The sequence below is a fragment of the Protopterus annectens genome, chromosome 1.part1 (genome assembly GCF_019279795.1).
Source record: "Protopterus annectens isolate FY-2018-M chromosome 1.part1, PAN1.0, whole genome shotgun sequence".
Lineage (NCBI taxonomy): Eukaryota > Metazoa > Chordata > Ceratodontiformes > Protopteridae > Protopterus > Protopterus annectens.
The window spans coordinates 1,479,728,517-1,479,751,472 of NC_056726.1; the positions used below are offsets into that span (position 1 = coordinate 1,479,728,517).

General features: G+C 44.9%; 1 protein-coding gene across 1 annotated transcript in view; it reads right to left on the minus strand.

Annotated features, from left to right (window-relative positions):
* KPNA6 (karyopherin subunit alpha 6) overlaps positions 1-22,956 on the minus strand; it is a 1,524,259-nt gene that overhangs the window by 819,920 nt on the left and 681,383 nt on the right. The window contains exon 7 of the mRNA XM_044082620.1: positions 11,614-11,702. Within this exon, the coding sequence (XP_043938555.1) occupies positions 11,614-11,702 (89 nt within the window). The remainder of the gene's footprint in view (positions 1-11,613; positions 11,703-22,956) is intronic.

Below are 22,956 nucleotides of genomic sequence, written 5' to 3' on the forward strand. Positions count from 1 at the left end.
GGTTATTAAAAAAAACTAAAGAAAAAAAAGTTTAAAAAAATTAAGAAAAATCCTTCCTTTTAAAATAATAAGAGGTACTAGTCTGATGGAGCAAGCAAACGCAGGCTGGACTGCATATGCTGAAAGCCATGGTAATAAACTAAAATGACATAAGTGGATACAAGCATCAACATCCCCAAGTAGCAGAAACCCAGGCAGTCTGAAGGGAGAAGGATAATGAGCTCTGGAATCAGGCTAAACATTAGGTCAGCAGCAGAAGCCCGACCACCAAGGACTATTTCAACAGTCATTTTATACAGAAAACATTCTTTTGGTTATCAAAGTTGTTCTCAAAATGGATTTCAACTTCTTTATGACAGATGGAAATCGCCCATACAAGAGATCTAAAGGTATAAAAACTACAGTTGTGTACACTTACCATAAATGCAGATGTTAGAGTGCATTCACTGTTGCTGTCATCACATTTGGGTTATCCCCATCAGGGTAGCCCTCGGCTCGCTCGAATACCAGAGACTTAGTATTTCTGCATCGGTTACTGTCGCTTGAGGAGTTTCTTCAGGTCGTCAGTAGTATAAAGTAAGGCAGCCAATGCCATTACATCAGTTTTTCTTGCCATAACCCTGTCAGGAGCCCAGGTTATGGTGGAAGAACCTCACCAGTGCAAAATAAATACCAACACATCCCTTGTAAGGAAAGGAGAACAAGTTAGAATGGTAATAAAAGGAGAAACAGAAGAAAGGGGATGGAGGGAGGGAAAAGTACAGTTTTGTACCTACCATAAATGTAGATGTCCGATAGGAATGCATCTGCAGTCTTCACAAATGGGTTGTCCTGTCGTCAGGCAGCCCTTCGGTCGGCCGGATTCCAAAGTCTGGGTCTGGCTTCGGCTGGTGTCGCACTTCACCCGACGTCATTGCGGCAGTTCTTCGGGTATAAAGGCATCAGCCGACGCTATTTTCCTCAGTGTTTCTTGCCCCAGATGCCAGGTGCCCTCTTGGATGGCTAAATTTGGATAAATGCCAAAGTTTCCAAATAGTAGAGAGCAAACACACAAAATAAGCATGTATGTACATATATACAAACAAATACACCATAATAGATCCCCCCCAAGCTAGCTGAAGGTTGGCAAATACCCTAGGAGTACCTCAGAGGGGAAGGAGGGGGATCTGACTGCAGATGCATTCCTATCGGACATCTACATTTATGGTAGGTACAAAACTGTACTATGTCCTTCAAGGATACATCTGCAGTCTTCACAAATGGGTAGAATACCATAGCTAAACTAGGGGAGGAGGAATGAGTAGAGATTATGGTGTAGTTAGGATCCCTTGCAAAACAGCAGTGGCAAAGCCAGCTCGGGGTCTAGAGTATAAAGGTAAATTATAATGCTTGGCAAATGTATGCACGGAGGTCCAAGTAGCAGCCTCTATAATGTCCTTGGGTAGCCACCGAAGAAAGCTGTGGTAGTGGCTGTAGCCCTTGTGGAGTGAGGCCTGATGTTCTCTGGAGTTTTCTTTCCATGATAGGAGTAACAAAATCTAATGCAATTTCCTATCCATTTGGAGATTGTCTGTTTTGAAATTGGTTTTCCTTCCTTCCCTTTTGCATATGCTACCGGAAGCTGGCCAGTTTTTCTATTGGTTTTTGTCCTGTCCAGGTAGTAGCGTAATTGTCTATGCACATCCAAGGTATGTAGTAGCCTTTCTCCCCTGTTCTGTGGGTTGGGGAAGAATGTAGGAAGGTGGATAGCCTGATTTAAAGAGACTCTGGATACCACCTTAGGCATAAATGTAGGATTTGTTCTCATGGACACTATCTTGATTGAAGATCAGGAAGGGTTGCACTGCCATTAATGCCTGTAGTTCAGAGACCCTTCTTGCCGAAGTTATTGCCAGCAGGAATGCAGTCTTCCAGGATAAGTTTTGTAATTCTGCTGTTGCTGCTGGTTTGAAAGGGGGAAGTGTCAATTTTTCTAGTACAAAGTTCAAGTCCCATGCTGGTAATGGAGGTTTCCGGGGAGGTTTCACATTTTTAATTCCTCTCAGAAACTGTCTGAGCAGAGGATGCGAGAAGACAGGAGGATCCAAGCTGTATTCTGCTGAAATAGCTGAGGCATGTATCTTGATGGAAGAGTAGGACAGGCCTGTATGGAAGAGCTCTGCCAAGTACTCCAGGATGTTGGCTATGTTCACCAGTGTCACTTCTTGCCCTTTGCAGTACTCCAAGTGAGATATCTTTTCCATTTTGCTGCATAATTCTTTCTTGTTGAAGGTCTTCGAGCCTCCAGGATTATGTCCTTAACCCTTTGGGATAAATTTGGGTCAATTGTTGTCATGTAATGTTCCAGGCAGTTAGCTGCAGAGTTTTCAGGTTTGGATGCAGGATGTTGAAGTTGTTCTGTGTTAACAGTAATGGGATCAGGGGCAGTGTCCATATTTGTTCCCGGGACATGCTCCTCAGCAATGGATACCAATGTTGTCTTGGCCAGTCTGGAGCTATCAGAATGATCCTCGGATGTTCCTCTTTGATCTTCAAAAAAGCACCTTGTGCACCAAAGGAAGTGGTGGGAATGCGTATGCTATCAGGTTTTTCCAACTGAAAGATAGGGAGTCCACCTTCCAAGCAAGTGGGTGGTACGTCCTTGTGCAGAATTTCTTTAGCTGGTGATTGAGTGGGGATGCAAACAAGTCTATTTGTGGTAATCCCCATTCTCTTGTGATGGCTTTGAAGATGTCCGGATGCAGCATCCATTCGTGGGCATCTGTGGTAGTTCTGCTTAATATGTCTGCTAGAATGTTTTCCTTCCCTGGTACATAAATTGCTTGTAACTGAATGTTGTAGCCCAGAGCCACATCCCATAGGTCCAGTGCCAGCCGGCATAGAGGATATGAGGGTGTGCCTCCCTGTTTGTTGATGTACCACATAACTGTGGTGTTGTCTGTCCTTATCAGCTGACCTTCTTGGAGAAAAGGTTTGAAGGCCTGGATTGCCAATTTTACTGCCATCATTTCCTTTAGATTTATGTGCAGGTGCAGCTGGTCTTGAGTCCATAGGCCTTGAATGCACCTGTCCAGCATGTGTGCCCCCCAACCGAGGTCTGAGGCATCTGTCGTGATGGTTTGTTTTGGTTGGCTTTTGCAGAAGGGCAATCCTGAGTTTGATTGGCAGGCCTGAGCCCACCACAGGAACTCTTTCTTCAGGCAGGGAATCATTGGAATTTTGGTTTCTAGGCTGTGCTTGTGTTGAGACCACAAATTCTTTAGGTACCATTGTAGCTTTCTCATATGCAGCCTGGCATGAGGGACCAGTATTATGCAGGATGCCATGAAGCCTAGAGCTTGCAGCACTTTTCTTGCAGTTAGATGGTTCTGCTTTGTTAATGCCAAGAAGTAGAGAGGAAGCTGCTCTTTCTTTTCTGCAGTTAGGGATGCATTTGATTTGATGTGTCCAGTTCTGCACCCAGAAAGGTTATTCTTTGGGATGGAATCAGCCTTGACTTTTATATTGACTGTATATCCCAGGGCTTGCAGCAGGTAAATGACTCTTTGTAGGTCTTCTGTTAGTTTTATTTTGTTGTCCGCTTGTATCAGGCAGTCGTCCAGGTAGGGATAGATTTGAATCCCCTGAAGTCTGCAATGAGCGATTACTGATGCCAGGCATTTCGTGAACACTCTGGGCAGTAGATAAGCCAAAGGGCAATGCTGAGAATTGATAATGCTCTGATCCTGCAAGAAATCTGAGGTATCTTCTGCAAATTGGTCTTATGGGGACGTGCAGGTATGCCTCCTTGAGATCTAGAGTTACCAGCCAAGACTCCTTGCCCAGCATGGGAAGAAGCTGCTGTAGGGTCAGCATTTTGAATTTTGGAACAATGAGGAATGTGTTTAAAGCGGACAGGTCTAGAATAGGCCTCCATTTGTTTTCTTTTCTTGGTACCAGGAAGAGTCTGGAGTAAAATCCCTTTCCTTGCTCCAAAGGTGGTACCTTTTCCACAGCTCTCATTCTTAGTAATTGAGATACTTGCTTTAGAGCTTCTGTCCTTTGAGTAGGTGGCAGGTTTGGCATTCCTCTTCTGCTTGGTAGAGTATGAAAATGGAACCTGTAACCTTGGTCTATAGTTTGCAAAATCCATTTTTCTCTTGTGATGCAATGCCAGTTCTTTGAAAATAAGGTTAGCTTTCCGCCTAAGGGTGCTTCTAGTTGTTCCCTGGTAGGCGGTGCCACCGCCAAGTCACTGTGAATGAGTTGTTGTAGTGGTGGTGGTTACATCCGTGCCTCGCTGGTTGTTACCTTGCCACTGGCGTTCCCTGTAGGCACCCCTGGTTTGGTTTCTGCCTCTCGAGCGCCTATTCCTGCCTCTTTGTGCCCTAGAGGAGTCTGGAAAGAACCAATTCTTGGAGGGCCAGTTCCTGCTAAACCCTGGAGGTTGAACTTGTAAGAAATCTTTCACTGTTTGTACAGATTTTGCTTTCTCTTCCATCTTTTTTAGTACCTGTTGCGCAGGAGAACCAAATAAACTGACCTTGTCCATAGGTGCATCCAAAAGCTTTGATTTGACATGGTCTTGGGAATGCCTGTTCTTTCAGCCATGCATGCCTCCTGATAACTGTGCCAGTCATGGCTGATCTAAAGGAAGCCTCCAGTGCATCATAGCCACATTTTAAAGAATGGTTACTAACCTGCTGTATGTTATGTACCATTTCTTGAATACATTTCTTATCTAAAGATTCTTCAGAGGACAGCTTTTTAGTCAACTGGTCAAGCATAAACTCTTGGTATTGAATCATATGAAATTGGCAGTTCAAAGCTCTAGCTGACAAAGTAGCAGAGGTGTAAACTTTTACCCCATCTCTAAGGACCTGGATTCCCTTTCAGAGGGAGGGGTTTTAGTGGAAGTAGCTGCTACGGCTTTAGGACCCTGGGAGATAGTCTCTGGATCTGCAAAAGGAGCCTTATATAAATGGTGATGAGTGTCCGGGACCCTGTAGAACCTATCGGGCTTAGCAGGAGCCGGAGGTAATGAATCAGGAGCAGTGCAAGCATCATTAAATGCATCATCAACAACAGAAAGTACTGGAGGTATAGCTAAAGGCCTATGCTGTGGCAAATGTAGAAAGGTCCTAAGCCTTTTTCTGGAGTCTGAGAAATCTTGGCCCTGCCACTGAAATTGTTCCCTCATAGCATGCAAGGTTTCTCCAAAGGAAAATTCCTCAGGAGGAGAGGCTGAAGGGATGGACTTCTCAGCATCAGAGTCTTCGTAAGGAGAATAAGCAGCCTCAGGAGGGTCTGTATGTTCTGAGTCATCAGAGGAATCATCTGTGGATACTGGCTCAGGGGGCTCTGCTCTAGGCCTTTTTTCTGGAGGAGGGAGAGAGGCCCTGTCTGGATGAGGCTGGGCTCCACGAATTAAAGAGATGAGATCCTCAGCCAAAGTAAGCATATGGGAGCTGGTGCTGGGCCTGAGAGAGGGGGGGGGGCTTGGCAGGCACCGTTTTTGATGCTTTGGCTGCTTTAGCCCTGGCAAAGGCCTTAATAGACATTGCTGCAGGAGGCCTAGCAGCTCCACGCAGGGGTAGAAATATCCAGGGGAATGGTATCTGATAAATCCTGTGAAACCGCAACAGAAGGTTGGATTTCAGAAGCCGTTTCTACCAGGTTAGAAGAGGCCTCGGTAGAAGGCATGATTTCGCTGAAGAAAGAACCGCTTGCTCGGTTTCGCCGAAACCGAGACACTCGTGGTTTGCTTAACAGCGTTTCGCCGAAACCGCGGACCGCAAGTGTCGGTCCTTTCTTTCGCTTTTGGTACTTTATGAGTCAGAGGATCCGACGGCATAATATATGCAAAATCGAGCCGAAAATCTGTTCAGCAAACTCCGACGTCTAAGCGTCCGTCGGTTAAAAGAAGCACAGGCTAGACAAGCTGCTACGTCGTGGTCTGGGCCTAAACAATGTATGCAATAGGAGTGGAAATCTTTGAGGTATTTGTTTCCCACAAGATAAACAGTTATTCACTTTCTCTGACATCGGCTGAGGCAAGAAAAAGAGTCCCCAACGGGGTACTTAGCTTTTTAGAAGTCTTCGAAGTAATATTCGGTAGTAGTAATCTCTGGATCTGACCGACCGGCACTTGCGAACAGCTTCTGCTTCGGGCGCCATGCGGCAAGAAAGACTGAGGAAAATGGCGTCGGCTGATGCCTTTATACCCGAAGAACTGCCGCAATGATGTCGGGTGAAGTGCGACATCAGCCGAAGCCAGACCCAGACTTTGGAATCCAGCCGAACGAAGGGCTGCCCGACGACAGGACAACCCATTTGTGAAGACTGCAGATGCATCCTTGAAGGACATCCAGGACTGCAACCGTGAATACACTCGAACATCTACATTTATGGTAAGTGTACACAACTGTACTATGGTCTTCGTGTTTCACTGTTGCAGTCGTCACATTTGGGTTGATTCCCAAAGCTGAGGAAAAGGGTGGAGGCAGTCAAGGAAGCTAGGAATTGGCTAGGATGCCCTGCAAGACTGCAGAGGAAAACCCTGCCCTGGATTTGGAGAAGAGAGGCAGGTGAGAATGCTTAGTAAAGAAGTGTAAACAGATGTCTAGGTGGCAGCCTCCAGGATGTCCCTGGTGGGGACTCCCCTGAGGAAAGCTGCAGAGATTGAGGCTGCTCCTCCTTGGGGGGAGGCTTTCCATGCTGTTTGTAACAGAAATGGATGCCGCGTGCTAGCCATTTGGAAATTGTTTGGAGATGGCTTTGCCTTCTGCTCCTGTACCAAAGCTACCAGCAATTGATCAGACTTTCTGAAGGATTTAGTCCTGTCTAGATAGAATCTGAGCTGTGTACATCTAGAGAGTAAAGAATCCTTTCACCCTTGTTCTGGGAATTAGGAGAAAAAAAGGTGGGCAAATTAATGAATTGGTTGAGAGCCACACTGGACACCACCTTGGGCATTAAGGATGGGTTACTTCTGAGGGATACCCTGTCTGCATGGAATATGATAAAGGGTTCCACAGCCATGAGTGCTTGCAGCTCAGAGACTCTTCTGGCTGAAGTGATGGCCAGAAGGAATGCTGTCTTCCAGGAGAGAAATTTTAGCTCTGCAGAAGTAGCTGGTTCGAAAGGGGGAAAGGCTAGCTTTTCCAATACAAAGTTAAGGTCCCAAGCTGGTGTTGGTGCCCTTCTGGGTGGCCTCAAGTTGTAGCCCCTCTTAAGAACTGTTTGATCAAAGGGTGTGAGAAAAGGGGCTGCTCAGTGGGAAAATTAGCAAAAATAGAGGCATGAATTTTTATAGAAAAGAAAGAGGCCATTGTGTAGTAGGTCAGCTAAGTAATCCAGGATGAGAGGGAGGGAGGGCTGTGCCGTATTGGCTCCCTTAGCCTGGACCAGGTGCAGAACCTTCTCCATTTATCAGCATAAGACTTTATGGTGCTAGGACGTCTGGCCTCAATGATAACATCTGCAGCCGGTTTACTGAGGTTAGCAGATAGATGCAGGGTTAGGGAATAAGCCAAGCTGCCAAACAGTGCCTGCAAATTGGGGATGCATGAATTCCCCTTCCCTCTGGGTCAGGAGGTTTGGGATCTGAGGAAGATGCCATGGAGGTAGCAGGGACAGGCTGCGCAACAAGTGGTACCAGTGCTACCGGGGCCAGTCTGGAGGTATAAAAATGTTCCTTGGTTTTTTCCTCCCTTATTTTGAGCTGTACCCTGGGTATGAGAGGTAAGGGAGGAAATGCATAAACAGACAGATTGTTCCACGGGGAAGCAACAGGGCATTCACTTTCCAAGCCATGCAGTGAAGCTCCCTGGTGCAGAATTTGCTAAGCTGATGGTTGGTGTTGGAGGCAAAGAGGTCGACCTCCAGGGTTCCTCACTTCTGCATTATTAGGGTGAAGCTACTTCTGTTAAGTTGCCACTCGTGGTTCCAGAAGATTTCTGCTTAATTGGTCTGCCAGAGTTGAGAGATCCTGGTAGGAATTGTGCTAACAGGTGTAGTTGCATGGCAGAGGCTGTGTGGCAAAGGGTCATGGCCAGCCTGCATAGAGGGTAGGAGTGAGTCTCTCCCTGCTTGTTGATGTACCACATTCACAGTGTTGTCTGTTTTGATCAGGAGAGCCCCTGGAGAGAGAAGGGGCCTGAACGCTATCAAGACATGCTGCACAGCCATCATCTCTTTTTCAGTGATGTGCAGACGGATTTGCTGTGGGCTCCATTGGTCCTGTATGCACCTGCCGGCCAGTTGTGCACCCAAAGCGTAGTCTGATGCGTCTGTGGTGAGGATCTGGGTGGAGACTGGGTGGGGAGAAAGACATTCCCTTGTTGTGGTAGCATGCTGTTGCCCACCAAAGAATATCTTTTCTGAGGCAAGGAATTATAGGTATAAGAGTCTCCAAGGTCTTACAGTGTTGGCACCAAAGGCTCTTTGGGTACCACTGAAGTTTCCTTATATGCAATCTGGCATATGGAATGAGTAGTATGCAAGATAACATTAACTCCAGAGCTTGCAGGATCTTCCTTGCAGATAGCTAGGGCGTGGTGGCTAGTTGAGAGAAGTAGGCTGTCAGGAAAATTTGTTTCCCTGGAGTAAGGTATGCCATCTGGGATGCTGTTGTCCAGCCTTGCTCCCAGGAAGATTATCCTTTGGGTGGGAACCCGTTTGGATTTCTTTTAGTTGATCGTGTACCCTAGGGAGGTTAGTAGGGTCTTTACAAAGGCCAGGTGCTTGAGCAGCTTTTCCTGGCTGTCTGCCTGAATAAAGGAGTCATCTAGGTAAGGGTAAATCTGAATATTTCTTTGTCTGCAAAAGGCAATGGCCAGAGCCAGACATTTTGTGAAAACTCTGGGAGCAGTAGATAAGCCAAAGGAAAGCGCAGAGAACTAAAAGTGTTGAGATCCTGCCCTGAAGCGGAGATATTTCCTGCATGATTCCCTGATAGGAATGTGTGGAGGTAGGCCTCTTTTAGTTCTAGGGTGGCTAGCTAAGCGTCCTTGGAGAGCATGGGTAGCAGCTGTTGGAGGTTAAGCATTCTGAATTTTTGGACCACTAGGAAGGTGTTTAGAATGGAAAGATAGAGGATGGAACGCCAGGTGCCCTCTTTTCTGGGCACCAGAAAAAGTCTGGAGTAGAAACCTTGGCCTTTCTGTTCTGCAGGAACATGATCTACTGGCCTCAAAGAGCAGGGAAAGGATTTGCTTTTGAGCCACTGCCCACTGATTTGGTAATAAATCTGAGAACCCTTTTGGAGTTGGAAGGGTGTGGAAGGAAAATTTGCATCCCTGGGATGCAATGTTCAGAACCCAGTGGTCCTTGGTAATGGTGACCCCATGTGCTTGAGTGAAAGGAGAGTTTTCCTCCTAGGGGTAAGTGACGGTGGGCAGAGGGAGGGGGTGGAGGATGTGAGTCATTATGAGTTCTTACCATAAGGGGGTGGGACTTAGAACTCCCTGGTTTTGAAGTGGAGGTAGTCCACTGCTTAGATCTCTGCATTCCCTGGGGCTGCTGTCGGAGGGGGGGGGGGTTCTGCTTCCACAGGGCCTAGGCTGGGCCGCTTTACTGGCAGCGACAATGCCTGCTGAACCTAGGTGGCTGGACCTGCAAGAAATCAACTGTTTGCATAGATTTTGCTTTTTCTTCCATCTTTAAGACTTCTGCCTTAGTGCCAAATAAGTTATCTTTGTGCAAGGGGGCATCCAACAATTTAGATTTGACTTGGTCTGGCAGGGGCTGTTCCTTGAGCCATGCATGCCTTCTAATTACAGACCCAGTGACTGCTGCCCTGCAAAAAGCTTCTAGGGTGTCAAAACCACAGTGCAAGGTATGTTTAGTTACTTCACTTGCAAAATGCATCAACTCTTGTAAATTTTTACATTCTGCTCAAGCAGGAAAGGAAGACATTTTTTTAAGAGTTCCACAGTATGTTGCTGAAATTTCAGCATATGGAACTGACAATTTAGTGCCCTGATAGCAAGAGTAGCTGAGGTGTATACTTTTTTACCCCATCTGTCCAGTGCTCGTGAATCTCTGTCTGAAGGGGTGGGACTCTTAGCAAAGGTTGCTTCAATTCCTTTTGGCCCTTGAGAAATGGGTCAGCTGTAGGATTTTTAAAAAGATATTTGTGTGAGTTAGGGGATCTAGAATACCAGTCTGGTTTTCTGGAAGCAGGAGGAAGGGCGTCAGGACTCTATCTGGATTACAGGAAAACATCCTCCACAACATCCAGGACTGGGGGGATGGCCAAGGGTCTGTGTTGTGAAAGATCTAGGAATTCCCCTGACTGTTTTTAGACTGAGGGTAGTCCTTACTCTCCCAATGGAAATGCTCCCTTAAAATATGCAGGGTTTCCCCAAAGGAAAAATCCTTTGGGGGAGAGGCTGAAGGAATGGAATACTCTGCATCAGAATCCTCATAAGTGGAGAGGGGTTGCATATTTTCATATTCAGATGCATCAGATTCATCTGACTCTTGTTCAGACAAAACTATAGGGGACAGACCTCTTCCTTTTGGAGTGGGTAAGCTTGGCTTCCCCTGATCATCATAAGGTCTTCTGCCATTTTGAGCATTTGAGACTGAGGCAAGGTAGCAGGCGCCGGAGTGTGGGCTGTCGGTTAATTGGGTGTGGTTCGTACCCTGGGCATAAGAAACTCTAATTTTATAAAGAATGGTAGTCGCGAAAGAAGACATTGGTTTGTGTAGAGATTCAGTAGTGTGAAGGACTTCCTCGGAAGCCAGTGCCTGCTCAGCGGCTCTAGACCCATCCAAGGTAGAGACGACCGCAGGATCCTTAGTCGAAGAAGAGTTCTGCGGCATACTGGACTGTGAAAGGTTCTCTGTAGCAGCCTGCTAATCAACAGAAGCGGGCATCAGGGGCTGTGAAAGTGCCAGAGTACCTGAGAACTGACGACTAGCTTAACAGAAGCGTCGTTGGTATGTTAGGACCTGTGCAGTCCGTCTGTCTTTATCTTTGTTTTTTTCAGATCATCTGCCTTCGGATAGCTTACCAAAGCCATATTGGAATTGGAGGACTGTAAGCAAAAATATCCGGCTACAATAAGAGCCTGACGACAGACTGTTCTGGTGTTGAACAAACCACAGAAGCGACAACGAGGGATGTCATGGTCTGGGCCTAAACAAGTGACGCAGTAAGAGTGGAAGTCTCGGTGTGGTATTTGCTTTCCACAGGCGAGACAATTAACTTTTTCTGACACTGGTTAGTGCAAGAAAAAAGGATCCCCATTAGGGTATTTAGCTTTAGAAGACTTCAACTTCAATTCGGTAGACGAAAACTCAGGTAGTGGCCAACCGGCACTAGTGCGAACTGCTGCTTCGGGCTCCACTGCAAGAATGACTGATAAAATGGTGTCGGCTGCCTTACTTTATACTATGGACGACCTGACATCTATCCTCAAGCAACAGCAACAGACGCAGAAATACTAAGTCTCTTGTATTCAGGGACAGCTGAGGGCTAACCTGGCTAAGGTAACCCAAATGTGATGACTGCAACAATGAAACACAAACATCTGCAAATCTCTCAAACAAAACCACACAAGGTGTTGGATAGTGTCAATATTTTAAACAGAAATAAAGGTACAACACTTTGAAAATAATACTTACTGTAGCAATGGAGGAAGAATGTTACAATTTAGTACATAGTCTCTACACACAGCACTGTCACCTGCGATATTTCCTAAAGCCCACACAGCCTAGAAGAGGGGGAAAAAAAAAGTTTAAAATGGGAGTCTGAAGGGAGGTCAGTAACTTACAGCATAATAAATGCAATGAGAGCCAAGTTTAAAAACAGATGGGTTGTTGCAATTTTGGGACTCAGACTGGGCACATGAAACTGACATAATTGCATCAATATGCTCCTTTCTACTACACTACACTGGAAATTAATAACTCGGGACAGCCACTGCTAGATTATGCAACATACTGTCAAGGACTGACTTTAGGCTCTTAATTTGCTTTATGAATGGCTAACTTGAGTGCAAGTAAAATAAATATATTCTAATTAATGCAATGAAAACAAAGTCTCTGCATACACTAAATGGACCCCACCCAAGTACTTTGAGAAGGTGTAAAAGTACAATTGTGTGCACTAACCGTAAATGTACATGGTAGTGTTTCTTCACTGTTGCACTAACATTTGGGGTTTCTTGCTCTGAAGCCCTTGGTGGGCCCAAACACTAGCGAATTTTCCACCTCCAAGGCCAGGCATCCTCCCAGATGTCAATAAATCGAACCCAAATCCTATACAGATATGTATTCTGAATGGTGCCAAGCAGTGTTGTCCTCTTCACCCTGACCTTTTCAACCTCTATTCAGGACAATAAACCAGTAATCATACCAAATTCCTAAACGCAGTAAGGCATCTATCTCAACAGCTTTTGCTAATGACAAACATTTTACTTCTTTAATAACAGACCTCAAACTTAGATTACTGAATACTCTCATTTCTCCAACTATAATTGAAAACCAACAAATCTACAATACTGCCTCTGAATTCTTGCCATACACCCTTTGATGGCCCTTACTATAAAGACATCAAAATTAGCTCCCACATGAAATATTTAGGAATAAACTTAAGCCGGTAAAACAATTCACCTCAATGTTTGAAAAATCTGAACAAATGTTAAAAATGACTTTGCAAGAAGGGTCAAACTAAAATTCTCCTTGCTTTCTAGAGTAGCAATAATAATGAATGCTGTGCCCAGAATTTTTTTCCATCTCATGTCTTTTAGTTCTACACCCAATATACTTAAGAAAATCAACTTGGAAATTTCCAAACTTATTTGGAATCAAAAAGAATAGCCTATCATTACCTGATTTCTCTGTATTAATTACAAGTGCCAGCAAAATACTGAAAATAAGCTATGCACCTAGCTGTAATGTACAGTGCCCAATAAAGGTTAAACTATAGCACAGATCAATCCTATCCTATAGCTGAAATCCTTTGGCTCTCCCCATTTCTTGATCGAAAGAATCCAAACACCTATGAAACATGCTTTCACAGCTAAGAACTTGAGCCTTTTGAAAAAAATTAACATTCGAAAACTGAATACCCTCTTCGAGCACAACCAAAAAACATGAATCCTACTATTAAATTAAATAACTAAATATTGGACTGTCTAATTTTCCATTAAAGTCAAGATAATCTACCTCTCTCACCTATATTTAAGACTAAAGATGCTCCTACCAAAAAGTTGCCAGTCTTAAATCAAGGCATCTAATTTCACAATGAATTTCCTGCTCTAAGTCTAGACTCTGTTGGGTATAACACATTTACAGGAATTTGGTCATGTCTATAAATATACCTATATCAATCTCCTATAAAAAAAACTTACATCAGATATGAAATTAAAACAAAGTAAACACATTCTTCTAAAAAATGTATATCCATTTCCTGTTCTTAAAACGCTTACTAGTCACCATCTAAATGAGCTATCTTCCCCAAATACTCCAACATGACGGTCACGTGGTGCTGACAATGCAGACCTGATTCATATTCTCTATAGCAACAATCAGCCAAGCACATTTATTACTCTCACTGAAGAGGCTCATTGAGTTGGTTAAATACGACAGTTAGAAAAAATTGTGCCCTCCTAAATATTTCTCCAAAAGCTTAACCACAAAGACTTGCACCTGTAAAACTAAAATCACACAGAATTGTCTCTACTGTAAGAAAATGTTGGTCTTTAAATAAATTGATAAAATACATCAATGTCTAAGATCACATGGCATAATAGGAAAAATGTTGAACTTATTAAAGTTTGACATTAATGCTTGATATAACATCCATTTTAACAATTTTCTAGCATTTACAGTAATTTAAATCTCGTTAACATAAATATATAACCTATTTGCCTTAACCCTGCCCAACTCCACCTACTATTTAAATAGGGGAATAATTAAAGTACAGCTGTGTACACTTACCATAAATGTAGATGTTGGAGTATTCACTGTTGCAGTCCTAACTAATGGGTTACCCGGCTCCTGGTAGCCCAAGAGTGGCCAGAATACCAAAGGTAAGTAAATATGACATTGGCTGTCATCGGTTGTAAAGGACGTCAGGTCGTCCGATAAAAAGGAGGCAGCCAACGTCACTTCCTCAGTCTTTCTTGCCATAACAGTCAGAAGCCCCCAGAAAATGAGGCTTAAACCAAAAGCTATTTTGGCAAATATTAAATTTAGCCTGTATCTTAGGAAAAGAGAATAGGAGAGGACCAAAAAGGGTGAAGGAGAGAAACCAGGACTGCAACAGTGAATACACTCTAACATCTACATTTATGTTAAGTGTACACAACTGTACTATGTTTATTGTATTTCACTGTTGCAGTCCTAACTAATGGGTTGATTACCAAAGCCCAGAGAAAAGGGAGGAGGAACCAACAGAATCAAGAGTTGGAGATAATGCCCTGTAGAACAGTAACAAACCTTGCCCTGGCTCTGGAAAACAAAAGCAAATTATAATGCTTTGTGAATGTGTGAACAGAAGACCATGTGGCAGCCTCCAAAATGTCTTTAGCAGGAACACCCCTTAAAAAGGCTGCAGAAGTGGAAGCTGCTCTAGTTGACTGGGTCCTAACCCCTTGAGGAGAAACCTTGCCATGAAAGAATAAAGTAATGCAATGTGCAATCCATTTAGAAATGGTTTGCTTAGAAATAAGCCTTTCCCTGGGCTCCAGGGGCAAAATTGACCAACAACTGTGCTGATTTCCGAAGGTCTTTAGTCCTGTTCAGGTAAAAACCTGAGCTGTCTGTGCACATCAAGAGAATGTAGGATCCCTTTCATCTCTATTTCGAGGATTAGAGAAAGAAGGTAGGAAGGTGTATGGACTGATTAACAGTCAGGCTAGAAGTCACCTTAGGCATAAAGGAGGGGTTGGGTTCTCAGAGTAACCCTATCTGCATGGAAAAGAAAGGGCTCCACAGCCATCAAAGCCTGCAGCTCCGAAACCCTCCTTGCTGAAGTTATAGCCAAGAGGAAGGCAGTCTTCCAAGACAGAAACTTAAAATCCGCAGTGGCAGCTGGCTCAAAAGGAGGAAGTGCGAGTTTCTCCAGAACAAAATTAAGATCCAAGGCTCCAGTAGGTGCCCCTTTGGGAAGTTTTAAGTTGCAAGCACCTCTGAGAAACATTTTCATCAGGGGATGAGAAAAAATGGGTTGTTCAAAAGAACAATGAGCAGAAATGGCTAAAGCATGGATCTTGATAGAGGAAAAGGAAAGACCATCCTGAAGCAAATCAGCCAGGTATTTCAGGATCAAAGGAAGGGTAAGGCTGAGAAGAAGATTCTCCTCTAATGTGCATCCAATGAGAGAATCTTTCCCATTTGCCAGCGTAGGACTCCCTAGTGCTAGGCCTCCTGGCCCGCCTCAGCACGTCAACCACCTGCTAGGAAAGGGAAGAAAAGGAAGGAGTCATACAATGAGCCATGCTGCCAAATGGAGACTGAAGATGAGGATGTAGAATGTTTCCCCCTTCCTGAACCAAAAGATTTGGCTTCAGAGGAAGATGCCAAGGAGGAATTTGGGAGAGACTGCGAAGCAGTGGATACCAATGCTATCTGGGCCAGTCCGGAGCTATGAGAATAGTCCTTGGTCGTTCGTCCCTGATCTTCAATAATACTCTGGGAAGGAGAGGAAGAGGAGGGAAAGCATAAACTGACAGCAGCATCCAAGGGAAGGACAGAACTTCACCTTCCGAGGCTCTGCTGTGAAGCTGTCTGGTGCAAAAGATGTAGAAGATGGTTGTCTGGGGAGGAGAAAAGATCCACTTGAGGTGTGTCCCAACGTTGAATGATGCTGTAAAAAGACTGCTCTGTTCAGTTGCCACTCGTGAGGTTCCAGGGTTTGTCTGCTCAACTGGTCTGCCAAAACACTGAGCCTTTCTGGAAGAAATTGAGCTAGGAGATGCAGGCCCAGAGATGCTGCTTTGGACCAGAGATTCATGCTCTGCCTGCACAGGGGGTAAGAACGCGCCCCTCCCTGCTTGTTGATGTACCACATGACTGTGGCGTCTGTTCTGACAAGCAGGGTTCCTGGAGAAAGAAAATGCCTGAAAGCTAGTAAGGCCTGCTGAACTGCTTTCAACTCCTTTAGATTTATGAGCAGGTGCATTTGCAGGGCATTCCAACGTCCCTGTATGCATCTGCCACCTAGATGATCTCCCTAGGTGTAGTCCGATGCGCCCATGGTAAGTACTTGAGTGGCAGGAGGTGGGCGAAAAGGCATGACCGTGTTTTGTAGACAGGCTGCTGCCCACCATAGAAACTCTGTCTGCAGAGATGGAAGCAGAGGAGCCATCATATCCAGGTCCTGTGTGTTGACACCAAATGTTCTTGAGGTACCATTGCAATTTCCTCATATGCAGTCTTGCATATGGAACATATCCAGGTCCTGTGTGTTGACACCAAATGTTCTTGAGGTACCATTGCAATTTCCTCATATGCAGTCTTGCATATGGAATCAGGAGAATGCAAGAGGCCATGTATCCCAGAGCTTGCAAGTATTTCCTTGCAGGGAGCTGGGACAGGCTTGCCAAGTCCTTGAAGTAAACTGAAAGAGTTGTCTGCTTCTCCTGGGTGAGAGATATCATCTGGGCGGCTGTGTTTAGACTCGCTCGCAGAAATGTTATCTCTTTGGATGGTACCATTTTTTATTTTTCCTCATGGAGAGTGTAACCCAGGGAAGAGAGGAGTCTTTACAAATTCTAGATCCTTTAACAGCTGATCCTGAGAATTTGCTTGACAGTCGTCCAAGTATGGATAAACCTGAAATTTCTTCTGTCTGCAAAAAGCAATGACTGGAGCCAGGCACTTTGTGAAAACTCTGGGAGCAGTAGATAAGCCAAAGGACAGCGCAGAGAACTGAATGTTGCTTGCCCACCCTGAAACAAAGGTATTGCCTGGAACTTTCCCTAATAGGGATGTGCAGATAAACTTGAGATCCAAGGTTACCAGCCAGGAATCCTTTTCTAACACTGGTAGCAACTGATGCAGAGTGCGCACTTTGAAATTACCAAGAGAGTTCAGTGTGGAAAGATCTAGGACAGGACTCCAGGTGCCTTTTTTTTGGAACTAGGAAAAGTCTGGAATAGAAACCCTGGCCTAACTGCTGAGCAGGAACTGGTTCTATTGCTCCCACATGAAACAGACAAAAAATTGTTTTTCTACTTCTGCCCTTTGGTTTGCAGAAGCATCCGGGAATCCTTTGGGAACTGGAAAGGTGTGCCCTAGGGATACAGTTCTGAGTACCCATTTGTCGTCTGTGATAGTGGCCTAGACGTTTGCAAAAAGGGCCAACCTTCCCCCCTAAAGGACTCTCCAGGCAGGCAAGAACAGGCAGAAGTTGGATAAAGTCATTGAGTGTGTTTAGACTGAGATGCAGGCTTAGAACTTCTGGCCTTGGAAGTGAAGCCTGCCAACGCTTAGACCTTTGAGGGGTAGCCACCTGCCCCCTAAAAGATTTGTAACCTCTAGTCCTAAAACGGTTCTGTCTGTTGGTATCAGGAAACATCCAACTCTTAGAAAGGTTTTTCCTGCTAAAGCTAGGAGGTTGACCTTGCAGAAAATCCTTAACAGTTTGCATAGACTTGGCCTAATCCTCCATCTTTTTGGCAGCAAAATAGAGGAAGTGCTCAAGAAGACTGTCCTTATGCAAAGATACATCTAAAAGCTTAGCTTTGAGCCAAGCGTTCCTTCTGATAACAGATCCAGTAGCTGCAGCCCTGCAGGAGGCTTCTAGAATGTGAAAACCACAATGTAAATAATGCTTATTGACAAGACTGGCAGAATTCAGCAAATCCTGCATATCCTTACACTCTGCCAACAGAGGCACACTTGCTATCCTAGACTTAATAGCCTCCAAGGTGTGCTGCTGGTACTTCAGCATATGCAAAAGACAATTAGTAGATCTAATAGCAAGAGTAGCAGAGGTATAAACTTTACCAGACCTATCTAGCTTCCTAGATTCCATGTCAGAGGGAACAGGATTTTTGGCAACAGTGGCCTTAAGAAATAACCTCTGGATCAGCCAACGGATTCCTGAAAAGAAACAGATGAGAATCAGGGACTCTACAGTACCTGTCCGGTTCCTTGGGAGCAGGAGGAACCGAATTTGGAGTACAGGAATTTTCCAGAAAAACATCAACCACTTCCAACACTGGGGGAATAGCCAGAGGCTTATGCTGAGGTAAATCCAAAAAAGTAGTTTTGTACCTACCATAAATGTAGATGTTAGAGTGTTCACCCTGCTGCAGTCATCACACTTGGGTTATCCTGTCGTCAGGCGGTCCCGCAGTCGGCCGGATTTCCAAAGTCTTGGTCCGACGTCGGTTGCTGTCACCTCATCCCTGACGTCAGTGCGCCAGGGGTACATATATTGCAACAGACGCCATTTTCTTCAGTTTTTCTTGCCCCAGATGTCAGGTGCCCCCAAAAAGGTGATCCAAATTAGTACCAAAAGGTGTGAACACTGTACAAACACAAAATCCCTTCAGCTATAAGCAAATACATCAGAAAGGCATAGCAAAGATTTAGCCAGTAGATCAGAGGGGTTGGAGGGAGGGTAACCTGGACTGCAGCAGGGTGAACACTCGAACATCTACATTTATGGTAGGTACAAAACTGTACTATGTTCATCGTGTTACCCTGCTGCAGTCATCACACTTGGGTTGAGTCCCAAAGCTAAGGTAGGGTGGAGGCATCATAGAGGGTTAGTGGAGGCAATGAGGCCCTGCAGAACTGCAGTGGCGAAGCCTGCCCTGGACTTAGAATAAAGAGGTAAGTGATCGTGTTTGGTGAAGGTGTGTACAGAACTCCAAGTTGCAGCTTCTAAAATTTCCTTGGTAGGAACCCCCCTGAGAAAGGCTGTAGAGGTAGCTGTTGCCCTGGTAGAGTGGGATCTAATGGTAGGGGGAACTGGTTTCCCATGATGGGTATAACAGAACCGTATGCAATAGCCTATCCATTTAGAAATGGTTTGCTTGGATATGGCCCTCCCTTGAGAAGCTGTAGCATAGGATACAAAGAGCTGGTCAGTTTTTCTGAAAGCCTTAGTTTTATCCAAGTAGTAACGAAGCTGCCTGTGAATGTCCAAGGAATGCAGGAGTCTCTCACCTTTGTTCTGTGGATTGGGGAAGAAAGTGGGTAGGTGGATGGTTTGATTTAAAGCTACACTTGAAACCACCTTAGGCATGAAGGAAGGATTAGTTTGTAGAGAAACTCTGTCTTGATGGAAAATGAGGAAAGGTTCCACTGCCATAAGTGCCTGTAATTCTGAGACTCTCCTAGCAGAAATGATTGCCAGGAGCAGGGCAGTCTTCCAGGATAGGAACTGAAGGTCGGCAGAAAAAGTTGGTTCAAAGGGAGGTAGCGTTAGTTTTTCCAGAACTAAGTTGAGGTCCCATGTTGGTGTAGGGGCTCTTCTAGGTGGTCTAATGCTTTTTGCCCCTCTGAGGAACCATCTTAGAAGAGGATTTGAAAATAAAGGTGGATTCGTGTCGTAGTGAACTGAAATAGCTGAAGCATGGATTTTAATAGAGGAGAAGGAAAGTCCTTTATGCAACATCTCAGCTAAATACTGCATAATGTGAGGCATATGAGGCTGAGTTGTGTCTTGGCCTTTAGCTTGGTTCCAAGCAGAAAACCTTTTCCATTTGTCCGAGTAAGCCTTCCTGGTGCTTGGCCTCCTGGCCTCTAGAACAACATCCAGTACTGTTTGTGAAAGAGGGGCTGGTGGGATGCTTAATTGATTTGCCATGCAGCCAGGTTTAAGGTTTTGATCTGGCTGTTTAGAATCTGCTTGTCTTGCTGCGTGAGCAAATGAGGTATTTGAGGCAATATCCATGGTGGGCTGTGAGCCATATTCTTCAATAGCGGGTACCCAGTGCTGGCGGGGCCAGTCTGGGGCTATGAGAATCAGTCGAGGTTTCTCCTTTTTGACCTTCAAAAGAACCTGAGAAGAGGTAATGGAGGAAAGGCATATGCTGTCAGGTTTTTCCAAATGGAGAGAGCGTCCACTTTCCAAGCTTGATGGTGGAATGTCCTTGTACAAAATTTTGTCAGCTGGTAGTTTTGAGGACTGGCAAACAGGTCTATATTTGGTAGACCCCATCTTTGAGTTATCATTGTAAATATTTGTGGGTCTAGCTTCCACTCGTGGGGATCTTTGATGTTTCTGCTTAGGTCGTCTGCCAATGTGTTTTTCTGTCCTGGCAGGAATTGAGCTTGTAACATGACTTGGTAGGCCAGAGCTGTGTTCCATAAGATTATTGCTTGCCTGAAGAGAGGGTAGGAATGTGTGCCCCCTTGTTTATGTACCACATTACTGTGGTGTTGTCCGTCTTTATTGCAAGTTGTCCTGGCTGTAGTAGATCCTTGAAGGCTGTCTGAGCTTTCTGTACAGCTAGCATCTATTTTTGGTTTATGTGCAGTTTTCTTTGTTCTACAGTCCATAGGCCTTGAATGCATTGCCCTGCCATGTGTGCCCCCCAGGCATAGTCTGAAGCATCTGTTGTGATAGTTTGCCTGGGTGGGGGCAAGGTGAAAGGCTGACCCTTGTTGAGGTGACATGCCTGTGCCCACCATAGAAAATCCTGTTGAAGGCAGGGAATGAGAGATATCACTGTGTCCAAGCTGTGGCTGTGTTGAGACCATACGCTTTTTAGGTACCACTGTAATTTCCTCTCATGCAGTTTTGCAAATGGTATTATCAGAATGCAAGATGCCATGAAGCCCAAAGCCTGCAGAATTTTTCTTGCAATTAATTGGGTCTTTGTTGCCATTGTCTTGAAATATTGAGTCAGTTGTAATTGCTTGTCGGGTGTAAGATAAGCCTTGTGGGCCGTTGTGTCCAAGCTGGCACCCAGGAATGTCATTTTTTGTGAGGGTACTAGTTTTGACTTCTTTTCGTTTACTGTGTACCCCAGACAATTTAGTAGATGCTTCACAAAAGCCAGATGTTGGAAGAGAATGTCTTTTCTTTCTGCTTGGATGAGGCAGTCGTCCAGATATGGATATATTTGAATTCCTCTTTGTCTACAGTATGCAATTACTGGTGCCAGGCATTTAGTGAATACTCTGGGTGCAGTAGATAAGCCAAAGGGCAGTGCAGAGAATTGATAATGGATTGAACCTGCAATGAAAGAGAGGTATCTTCTGCAACTTTGTCTGATAGGGACATGCAGGTATGCCTCCTTGAGGTCCAATGTTACCAGCCATGCTTCCTTGCCCAACATGGGAAGTAGCTGCTGTAGTGTTAGCATCTTGAATTCGGGGACTTGTGTTTAGAATTGAAAGGTCCAGAATTGGTCTCCAAGCATTTTCTTTTCTGGGTACAAGGAAGAGTCTTGAGTAAAATCCTTGACCTTGCTCTTGAGTTGGTACCCTTTGAATGGCTCTCATGGCCATGAGAGCTGTAATTTGTTTTTGAGCCTCTGCCCTTTGATTTTGTGGCAGGTTTGGCATTCCTCTTTTTATTGGCAAGGTGTGAAAGTGGAATCTGTATCCTCGTAAAATTATTATCTAGGACCCATTTGTCCTTTGTGACCATGTGCCAGTTGTCTGCAAATAGTGCTAGTTTTCCCCCAAGGGGGCTGACAAAAGAGCTTTGTTTGGCCAGCTGAGGTGCAAGTCATTGAGTTTGCCTTCTGGTGGGTTGAGACCTGTCTTCTCCTCCCTTCTGGGTTGGAGTGCCCCACTGGCGAGGCTTATACTGAGCTTGTGGTTGTCCTCTGCCCCTTGGGCGCCTGTATTTACCCCTCTGAGGCCTGTCAGTGGCTGGAAAGGACCAATTTTTTGTTGGCCAGTTTTTGCTGAAGCGAGGGGGTTATACTTGCAGGAAATCTTTGACTGTCTGCATTGATTTCGCCTTATCTTCCATTTTCTTTAAAACTACTTCTGCTTTAACACCAAAAAGAACATCCTGCTGTAAGGGAGCATCTAGTAGTTTTGCTTTAACATGATCAGGCAGACTTTGTTCTTTTAACCAGGCATGCCTACGTATAACTGATCCAGTGACAGCTGCTCTGCAGGAGGCCTCTAAAGAATCAAACCCACATTGTAAGGTATGTTTGCCCACCTGCTCGGTGGCGTGCAACAAATCCTGTACTTCTTTCATTTCAGATTGTTGAGGTAGGGTGGTTATCTTTTGTTTTAACTGAGAGATCAGAAATTGCTGATACTTAAGCATATGAAATTGACAGTTTAGTGCTCTCATAGCTGAAGTGGCTGAGGTGTCAACCTTTTTGCCCCATCTGTCTAGTGCTCTTGAATCCCTTTCAGAAGGTACTGGATTTTTAGCCATGGAAGCCTTAGCCCCCTTGGGACCCTGGGAGATGGTCTCTGGGTCAGCTACTGGGCTTTTGTAAAGGAATTTGTGGGAATCAGGTACTCTGTAGTATCTGTCAGGCTTGGCTGGGGCAGGAGGTAGAGAGTCAGGGTTGAAACTGGATTCTAAGTAGACATCATCCACAATGTCCAAAACAGGAGGGATGGCTAGAGGTCTGTGTTGGGGGAGTAAAAGAAACTCTCTGAGCCTTTTCTTGGAAGCAGAGTAATACTGACCTTCCCAGTGAAAATGTTCCCTCATAGTGTGTAAATTTTCCCCAAAAGAGTAATCTTCTGGAGGGGAAGCTGAGGGAATAAAGTCCTCAGCATCAGAATCTTCATAAGGAGAGAAGGAATAGTCTTGGTCCTCAGAGGAATCCGAAGAAATAGACAGTTGTTCAGAGGAAGCAGAACCTTCCTCTTGTCTAGGCCTTTTGTCGGGAGGAGGCTGTGAACCCCTAAGAGAAATCAAATCTTCAGCCATTTTGAGCATCTGTTTCTTAGGCATAGGGCCTTGAACAGGAGACTGAAGTGAAGCCTTTTTCGATTTAGAATGAGTCTTCGACTTGGAAAACATTTTGACTGTAAGAGTCGTCGGTCTGAAAACGCCTTCAGAAACCGATGGCGTTT